Raw genomic sequence first — 10,465 nt, forward strand, 5'->3', positions numbered from 1 at the left:
TGATTCCCAAAGTGGTCTTCACTCGATGTGAAGAACCGAAATGGTTGCTCGATAGTCTCTTTATTTATTTATTTGTTTGAGTGGTGTATAGTGCTCTTGACGCACTGCTGCACTTACCGTCACCTTGTGTTTTCATATGTGGGGATTCCTTAAAGGCCACCTGCATACTAAAAAGAACCGGATGCTGGTATGACAACGAGTGGGACGCGGCGAAAATTTTTGGCGACAGAGATTTAAGCACTTGTGTCTCTTCAATGCTACAGGATAGTACGCCACCATTATCTTTTTGAAGAGATTCTATAATGTTGAGTTCACTGAAACTGAATGCTGGGTTGATTCCATCGCTGAGACCAGACTCACACATTGTCCAATCTTCACTGATGGCTCCAAAACTGACTCTCTTCTTCTTTTTCGAAGTTAATGGAGATAACCTTCACTTTTCTGTAGGGGAATATNAACTGAATGCTGGGTTGATTCCATCGCTGAGACCAGACTCACACATTGTCCAATCTTCACTGATGGCTCCAAAACTGACTCTCTTCTTCTTTTTCGAAGTTAATGGAGATAACCTTCACTTTTCTGTAGGGGAATATGCTTCGGTCTTCCAGGCTGAGGTAATTGCAATACTCAAAGCCATGCTGAGAGGCATCGAGGGGATGCAGGTGGGCAAAACTCATGTTGCCATCAATCTCACAAGGTCTATCTAATTTTTTGCTTTCACTGAGCAGACGACACTGCAGACAACTTGCTGGACTGCTGACTGGTTACTTCACGTGGCACAAACACTTGACTGTGATAGGCGTAAATGACTAGTCCATTTGCCCATCTTGCCTTGAAGAAGATNTGACTCTCTTCTTCTTTTTCGAAGTTAATGGAGATAACCTTCACTTTTCTGTAGGGGAATATGCTTCGGTCTTCCAGGCTGAGGTAATTGCAATACTCAAAGCCATGCTGAGAGGCATCGAGGGGATGCAGGTGGGCAAAACTCATGTTGCCATCAATCTCACAAGGTCTATCTAATTTTTTGCTTTCACTGAGCAGACGACACTGCAGACAACTTGCTGGACTGCTGACTGGTTACTTCACGTGGCACAAACACTTGACTGTGATAGACGTAAATGACTAGTCCATTTGCCCATCTTGCCTTGAAGAAGATGAGAGGGTGGTCACTTTTTGTGCTTCTTGCTTGCTTGTTTATTTGAAATCGATTTTTTTAAACTCGTTCTTTTCTCTATTGTCAGTTTCTGAATTAAAAGTTTGGCGTAAAAAGCTTAGCCGTTTTGATGTTTTAAGTTTTGTGTTTAAAAAATGTGATAAATATTTTTCGCCTCACTTTAAAACTCGGAGCCATGGCGAATTTATATAAGGTGGTGTTACTAGCTCAGCTGATTTTGTGTATGTGTTTCGCCGCATGGCTTCTGATATCAAATTGAAAAATTTTGTTTGAATTTCTACACACACTCTTACAGATTTTGACATTTTATGCCGCCAACGCAAAAACAAAATACATGTAAATTTTTGTTTTTGTACTCCTGCTGTCGCCTTATAGAAATTCGCCTTGACTCGGAGCGATAAAAATAAAAATGATGCCATTAATACAAATAAACTATTTTACATATACTCCACGTGCAAAGTCATGAGTGAGCGGAACATTGATGGCTTTATGGTGAAGATAATGTAAATAACGCTAGTGCCCGCAGTGCTCTTAAAAAATATAACTCCTCCGAGCGAGGGAGTATTTTGATGTATTTACGAGCTCTAATTTTTAAAACCTACAAGTGTGTAATCACATTACTTTTATAAATAGAACACAAGAAAATATTTTACTTTTATTTTGGCCACTCTGAATTTAGTTTTTGAATTCACCCGCGATGCAAATTTACATTGTTAGATCTAATTTTCATATTTAATTTTTTTACGAGCTTTGGGAATATTTAGAAATGTATCAGCAGGGGGTCCACCGAAACCAGTAAATTTTTAAAATGGGTCTACGAGAAAAAAAGTTTGGGAACCTCTCCTTTAGAGTATAGTTGGTAGAAATTTCAAAATGGGTGCGAATCATTGTTCTACAGAAATGCAATATACATATACTTATTTCAGACGAAATACCTTAAAAGTTTGAACACATAATAATACTGGAAAATCCCATCCATTGGGCCAATCGTAACCCNTTAGAGTATAGTTGGTAGAAATTTCAAAATGGGTGCGAATCATTGTTCTACAGAAATGCAATATACATATACTTATTTCAGACGAAATACCTTAAAAGTTTGAACACATAATAATACTGGAAAATCACATCCATTGGGCCAATCGTAACCCAGGAGAGTTCGAAATACTCAATAGTCGATTTAATCTGACCTTCACGGCACTTTTCTCACTTGGCTATTTTTAGTAATAACTCGACTCCAGCGCCACTTGGCAGCACGTTTTTGCAATAGTATTCCTCTTACCATTACCAATACATATTTAAAATATTAGCCAAATCGGATCATAAATACAATTTTTAGTAATAACTCAACTACAGCGCCAACAGGCGGATTAAATTGTGAAGCTAAACTATCCAGAGACCCACTCAAACACACACGAAAAATTTCGTTAAAATCCGTACAAACATTTAGGAGGATTTCACTCACAAACACCCCTACAGAAGAATTATAAATACATTCTAACATAGCTAAAAGTCGGTACGTTTGTAGGCCTCACGCCCCCTTTTCAAATAGCCCCAATTTTCTCCATGAGTATGGGCTTGATTTCATATACATACATACATGCATATCTCCATACTACTGTTCCATGAATACTTTCAGAGATATGCAGTATAAAAATTAGGTTTGAGTGGGAGGTGCCTGCCCCCATTTTTCTTCATGATTATGCGATTGATTTCGTATATCTCCATACCAAGTTCCAGAACTCTACCATGAACACTTCCAGAGATATGCAGTATGAAAAAAATCGGTTTGCCACGCCTCCTTTACATATAGTAGAATTTTTTTCGCTTAAAAACATCCTTGGACACGTGCTGCAGGCGTCTAAAGTTTCAAAAAAATCGGTTCAGCCATTCTCGAACTTTGCGAACACTATAAACACGGCTTTCAAAATATATATTAGTATAGATATATTATATATTATTATTATATTTTGGCTGTATCCGTTGTTTCTGATTGTCGCAAAAAAACTTGCCTAGTTACGAATTCGCCACTTGATATGGTGGTTTCTCAAGGCTATTTACATTCGAAATTGCATGAAAATTGGAAAACAGAATCCACTAAGCTTATCCAGGTAAATAGCTACCAACGTAACAAATTTTAAGCAAATCGGACATAAATACGATTTTTTGGAATAGATCGGTCCTGATCCACTTTTCGGAAAAAAGGATCCTATATGCTAATCCAGGCAAAAAGTTACCTACGTACCGAATTTTAAGCAAATCGGACCATAATAAGATTTTTTCGAATAAATCGGTCCCTGATCCACCTCTCGGAAAAAAGTATCCTATATGCTAATCCAGGCAAAAAGTTACCTACGTACCGAATTTTAAGCAAATCGGACATAAATACGATTTTTTGGAATAGATCGGTGATGATTCACTTTTCGGAAAAAAGGATCCTATATGCTAATCCAGGCAAAAAGTTTCCTACGTACCGAATTTTAAGCAAATCGGACCATAATAAGATTTTTTTCGAATAGATTGGTCCCTGGTCCACCTACCGGAAAAAAGAAAATTTTTTTTGGCCTAAAACATGGTGGTTGCTGATAGGTATTTATATACAAAATTGACGAACGGTGATTCATTCTTATATTGAATATTCAAAATATGCAATGTATGTATGTGGTTGCAATGTTTCGTAACTCTGCATTTACAAACAGCTTAAATACCGCAGTAGAACGGTATCCAAACATTGTGGTACGTTTTGGAAGTCAGCCTATTTCGGTTAATTTGCTGGTGCATTTGAACAAAATTTCAAATGATAAAAACACTGCTATATAAACAAACGAAGTTTACCATTCGCCGGTATTGTATTTTAAGCGTTATCCAGAAAAGTTGAAGAACGAAACTTATACTTGCTTTAAATAATAATAATAATAACCGAGCCGAAGGTGATCATACTAGCACTCCTTTTTCCGGTAAAGAAGTGACCTTCTCTTCTTTTCCTTTAATAATAATAATAAATAATAATAATAGATTGGCGCTTACACATATGTTAGTGTTTGGCCGAGCTTCTCCTCCGATTTGTCGCGTGCGCCTTGATGTTGTCACACAAAGTGGAGGGACCTACAATTTTACGCCGACTCCGAACGGCGATTGTATTTTTTTATGGATAGCTGTTTTTCATGGCAGAAATACATTCGGAGGTTTGCCATTGCCTGCCGAGGGGCAACCGCTGTTAAGAAAAACCTTTTTTATACATTTTTTTGCGATGTTATTTTGACCAGGGCTTGAACCCTGGTGCTGCGAAGTGGAAGCGCGCACTGCTTACCACTACACAACAGCGACCGCTCAACTTGCTTTAAATAACTGGCGAAAAATTTCAAAAGTAAGGAGTAATTGTCAAAGTTTGATCGCGTGCCAAACTGACGAGCAGTTGTGCGGTCTTTTAAAAAGAAGCTTACAAAAATTGTAAATGGTTGAATTTTGCTTGCTGCAGCGCATAACATGAATACTGCCACATATCGAATCTGCCCAGTAGAAATCGGTTGTATGCATTCATGAAGAATGCTTACTATATGAGTGAATTAGCGTGAACAATTCATGCGTAGTCATGAATTCCCACGAATAAATTCAAATTCTAGCGAAATGCAAGCGAATGTACGTTGCCGTTGTTTTAAGTACATTTCTTGATAAATTTTAGGTGGAATTTTTTTAATATTTTCAGTCTTGTACAAAAATTTGAGTGAACGGACGTGTTTGCGATACATTTTCAGCACAAACGTGCTTTTACAAGATATGCATATGTAAATGCTACTTTTTTTGTATGTCTCCGTATATTAAAATGTGTCAGAAAAGTAGCATTTACATATGGGGATACATGTCTTGTAAGAATGCTTTAATACTGTTCCATTAATGCATTTTTGTATGTTTGAAACATTAATACAGCCATATGAATACAGCAGTAGTACAAGTGTATGGTTAGAGTACGCTACGCTCTGAGAAACCACGCGTGTTAAATGGAAATGAGGTTCATTTATACTGGCATGTATACACAGCAGCAAGCGCATGCCACCAACAGCGATGTCTTATGCATACAATTTCTACTGGGTGTTTAATGGGCTTTGATACAAGCGATTATCCCACGAGTGCACGACAGCGAAATCTGGAAAATTTTGATTTTTCGCTATGTGACATTTTCAAAGAAGTCGTTCTTGTACATACACACATTGGGTCATATTTATAGTCTAAACAAAGTCGATTATAAAGTTAGTTGCCGTCATTTCATTGAAAATTATTACGAAAAGCAGCAACTAACTTTAGTGTCGACTTCATTTAGGCTATGGATATACATTCCTCATTTATGTCTTCCTAGCTAAATCCTGAAGTACTGGAACATACTAACTGATTACACTGAACAGCTGATTATGGGAAATTATGCGCTCTATGCGGAGTATAATTACACTTCTGCATTTCTTTTCCTAATTGACTTGCGTTTTTAGAGTCCAGAAAATTTGTTCAAATATTTAAATTAAAGGTGCTAAGTAGAGCTTAAGCAACCTGACTGACATAAATATATATGTATGTTCTAAGTTTCCTATTTTTGCTAAACAAAGCCCTTCAGATCCTATTTTAGTGTGCAAATTTCATTTTACCTTCAATGTTCCGCTATCATCCACTCTAATTCGAATAGCAGCATTTAAAAATAGAAATGCTTAAATGACATCGAAAACACAAACTGGGAACTGATTTCGTCCATGCGTTTAAGTGTTCAATGAAATTTGAATGGCGATTACAAAACACTTTGGTTGGCCTGCGGCTAAAACTAATCGACGATATTTATCGCATTTTAATCATTCATCAACGCTGATTGCAATAAAACCGTTGTATCACAACATATCAATATACACAACACTAAATTCATACAAATACCATATACTTACATATATGTATGTACATATGTTTGTAACATTTCGTAATTTTCGAGTATAAAATGCGCAATTCTTTGAAAATATTTAAAAATGTATTTAGGTATTTATTTTATATTCATTGGGGCTCAATGCAGCTGTTAAACATATATTAAATATCCGCGGGAGCAAAGTGGGTCAGAACGTGGAACGGGTCCCAGTGCTGATGCGCATTTTTAGGTAACTCAACAAAAAAAAAATGAAATGTCGCTGCAATTCTAAATTGCAATTCGTATGATTGATCACCCTACCAGGAGCTGTCAGTGCAGGCGTACAGTGGAAAGAAGTGAATGAAGCGGAAAACATTCTAAATTGGATTAAGAAATTGTAGTTTAATAAAAAAATATATATAAGGTGTAATAAAGCTAATTAATGTAGTTAACAAAATATATAAATTTATTTAAAAAAGGTTTAATCTGAAATTCCAAATAAAATTATGACGTTTACAGCTCGAGAAAAATATTTGAAGTAAGAAAATTTTCTTTTTGATTTACAAACAGCAAACATCACTTAATTCTAAAATTGCATAATTACAAAGTTAAAAATGAACAAAGAGCAATAAAACTATAAACCCTACAATACCCCCCCTTCAAGAGAATTAATGTTATATAAATTAAAAGTAACTCGTTTCTTGTTTAAGGCTGTGTTATTCTTTATATTAGTGTTTGCTTCAGGTGTTAATTCTGTTTCAATGATTGCTGGTTTTAATCTGTCTATCGGAATTGTTTTAACCTCTCTATCTACTTCAAGTTTGAAATATTTTTGGTTTTTTTTCCACAACCTTATAAGGTCCTTCGTATGGTTGTTGCAATGATCTTTTATTAATAACACGCATAAAAACAAATTTACAAGTCTCCAAATCTGTTGGTTTATATACACCAGTATCAGAATTTTGATTATGCTTTAAATTTGATATAATATTTTTAAAATGTTTCCGTAAATTGCCTAAAACTTCAGTTGGAGACAAATTTTCTTCAGATGGAACCACAAGTTCACCAGGTAGACGTAAATTTTGCCCAAAAACCATTATAGATGGTGTGGCTGAAATACATTATTTATATATCGATCGTAAACCAAGAAGTATTATCGGTAGCTCATCATACCAATTGTTGGTTCCATTTCTAGCCATTATCGTAGCTTTCAACTGCCTATGAAATCGTTCTACCATACCATTCCCTTGAGGATGATACGCAGAAGTTGTAATGTGATGACTACCAAGCAATTTTGTTAGTTCCGAAAATAATTTTGACATAAATTGAGTACCCTGATCTGTAGTGATTTTTAACGGTACCCCAAAACGTGAAACATATTCTCTGAAAAATTTATTTGCAACGACTGCCGCTGAAATGTCATTTAATGCGTATGCCTCAGGCCAACGTGTGAGCCTATCAACTAAATATTGTAAAAATGTAATCCAATGTCCAATAATATCTAAATGAATATACTCAAATCTACTTTTGGGAATCGGAATTTTAATTACTGGAGACTTAATTGTTTTTTTTTTAACGGACGTTGGGATAGGGAAATTATCCATCAAGTGGCCCGTGTGAAACTCTCCAAAAGCCACCTCCCCGGAACCACTCGCGTATTACATCGGGGTGAGGCCGTGGCATAAACATGCCCCACGTCATACCGTCCTTTCCATAATCCTCCATCCACTAATGTGATTAGGGGTTCAGGAGCGTTTTGGTGTTCACAGGGGTTACCTGCAAAGAAATGCAAAAAATAAGATAAAATAAGAAATTTTCTACAGAAGTAACTTCAACTATTTGTCATTATTTCTCTGCTTATATTCTTTAATGTGTCCCATACTTTTTTTATCATTCAAAATATGTTCAATGATATTTTCCGTACTCAGGCCCTCTTGAGTCAAAGTATTTAATCTCTCTCTCTTTTTAATGAAAACGAAAGGCACCCGAAAAGTACATGTTCAGCGGTTTCCGGGACATTTTCACATGTATTACATGCCGTCGAGTCATCGTGACCATAATAGAGCAGGTACGGTCGAAATCAGCCATGGCCACTAAGCAATTGAGTCATATAAAAATCAACTTCGCCATGCTATCTGTATAGCCAAGCTTCGATGCTCGGAATGAGTCGGAAAGTCCAGCGCTCAGAGGAAGACGAGGCCCAGCGTTGCTGCCATAGTGATAGGCTTATTTGGCGTTTGGCCGCGATCTCCTGTTTTGAGAGGGCTCTACCTTTTGTTCGGGCCGTCATATAGGTACGCTGGATTTCGTTAGCCAATAAATCGGCAGGCATAATACCAGTTATGACGCAGGCTGCATCATGCGAAACTTTCCGGAAAGCACTGCAAACGCGAAGGGCACTAAGACGGAAAACAGAGTTTACAAGCTTAACGTAGGAATTTTGCTGCAGTGCATGACCCCAGACGGGGGCCGCGTACATCATAACTGATTCAGTAACTTTTGTTAGCAGTTTTCTGTGGTTTTGACTTGGACCGCCTACATTTGCCATTAGTCTAGCTAACGCGCTTTGAACTTTTGCCGCTTTTGTACTTACCATTTCAATGTGAACTTTGTAAGATAACCTTGCATCAATCATTACACCTAGATACCTCACTGCTGGTAATGTATCAAAGACATACCCGTTTATATTCAAGGTTGCGGTCTCTTTTTTCTTCCTACTTGTTATGAGTACACCTTCTGTTTTCTCGATTGCTAAGTTCAGCTCCCTCGCTGTAAGCCAGTCAAGACTATTTTGGAAGCATTTGTTGTGGCCATTTGCACCCTATTTATGTCTGTAGCCACAACAACCAAAGCGATGTCATCGGCATAGCCAATTATTTATCTCCTTTTGGAATGAGTAGACGCAATACGCCATCGTAGGCTATGATGCACGAAAGTGGGCCAAGGACGGAACCTTGGGGAGCTCCTCTGGAGACTCTTTAGCTTACTTTGCCTCTTTCTGTGTTGTAGGATAAAACTCTATTATATGAATAATTTTTAATGCATTTATAATGTGCGACCAGCTCAATGAGTTAAAAGCATTTTTTACATCTAAGGTGACTACAGCACAGTATTCCTTGGTCCCATTTTTCCAACGCTTACCCTTAATAGCTTCTTCAGCGATGTCGGTAACGATGCGTATAGCATCGACAGTTGACCTACCCTTTCGAAACCCGAATTGAGTGTCTGGCAGACATCCTTTGGTATTGATATGCTGCCACAAGCGATTGCAAACGATGCGCTCAAGTAACTTACCTAAGGAATCAATCATACATAGGGGTCATAGGTCTATAAGAACTAGGTTCATCTTGTGGTTTATTGGGCTTTGGAAGTAAGACTAATCTTTATTCGGGAATACTCCGCTACGAAGACAGGAGTCGAACACTTTAAAAACGCTGACGCTGGAGATTTAATGTGACGATTAACTTTTGATTTTTGACAATTTATACATTCTTTTGACCAAATATTAATATCTTTGTGCATTTTTGCCCAATAGTACTTTTTTATAATTAGACGACGTGTAGCTCTTGAGGCATTCGTATAAATTCAAACATACCGAAAGGCGTCGTTATTGCAGTTTTATAGGTATCCTCTTCTGCCACTGGCATTTGGTGGTAGGCCCTTACCAAATCTAATTTCGAAAATATATATTTATTTCTGAGATTCATATTGAAATCTTGAATATGAGGTAAAGGGTAACGGTCCGGTACAGTTACAACATTAAGTCTCCGAAAATCACCACAAGGACGCCAGTCATTCAGTTCTTTTAGTTGGACCCAAGTGTCTTGTCGCAATAGCCAAAGGAGCTATCGGCACTAGGTAATGCAACAGCAGCAGTAGATATCGTAGATTGTTATTGTTGTGGTTGATGATTGAAGCTGTTGAGAGTGATAGTTTTGTTGCAGTTTCAACGGTTGAACTCCTTGCACCAGTAAAACAATAAGATGGAATTTCACAAGCTGTTAGCACACGGGTAACTCCTGGCTTTTTGGTGACATGGTGGGAAAGAAAACAGACTTCTTAACAATTGCGAAATATTTTTGTTGCTGCTTGCTTGCTTGCAGTATCTCCTGGCAGGACCGCCAATTGTTGTTAACAATAAATATATATAAATTTAATCTAAAATTCCAAATGAAATTATGTTGTTTACAGGGCAAGAAAAATATTTTAAGTAAGACAATTTTTTTTTTTTGATTTACAAACAGCAAAAATCACTTCATTCTAAAATTTCATAATTACAAAGATAAAAATGAACAAAGTGTAATAAAACTATAAACCCTACAATTACTGTATATCCCTCAAGATTGCCGAAAATATGAATTATAAGCGGTTAGAAGGTCTTATCGAGTGTATTGTGTGATAGACGGAAGCCCACCGTT

General features: G+C 37.0%; 1 protein-coding gene across 1 annotated transcript; it reads right to left on the minus strand.

The window, feature by feature from the left end:
* Window positions 1–7,709: 7,709 nt before the first annotated feature.
* LOC108373464 (uncharacterized) lies at window positions 7,710–8,595 on the minus strand (the record flags this gene model as incomplete). Its single annotated transcript, XM_017629360.1, has 2 exons — window positions 8,319–8,595; window positions 7,710–7,823 (listed from the first exon to the last, which is right to left on the minus strand). Coding segments are annotated over exons 1-2 (391 nt in total), but the record flags the coding sequence as incomplete, so codon positions are not given.
* Window positions 8,596–10,465: the final 1,870 nt, after the last annotated feature.

Source organism: Rhagoletis zephyria, unplaced genomic scaffold (genome assembly GCF_001687245.7).
Source record: "Rhagoletis zephyria isolate East Lansing unplaced genomic scaffold, Rhagoletis_zephyria_1.1 Rzeph_scaffold_06722, whole genome shotgun sequence".
Lineage (NCBI taxonomy): Eukaryota > Metazoa > Arthropoda > Insecta > Diptera > Tephritidae > Rhagoletis > Rhagoletis zephyria.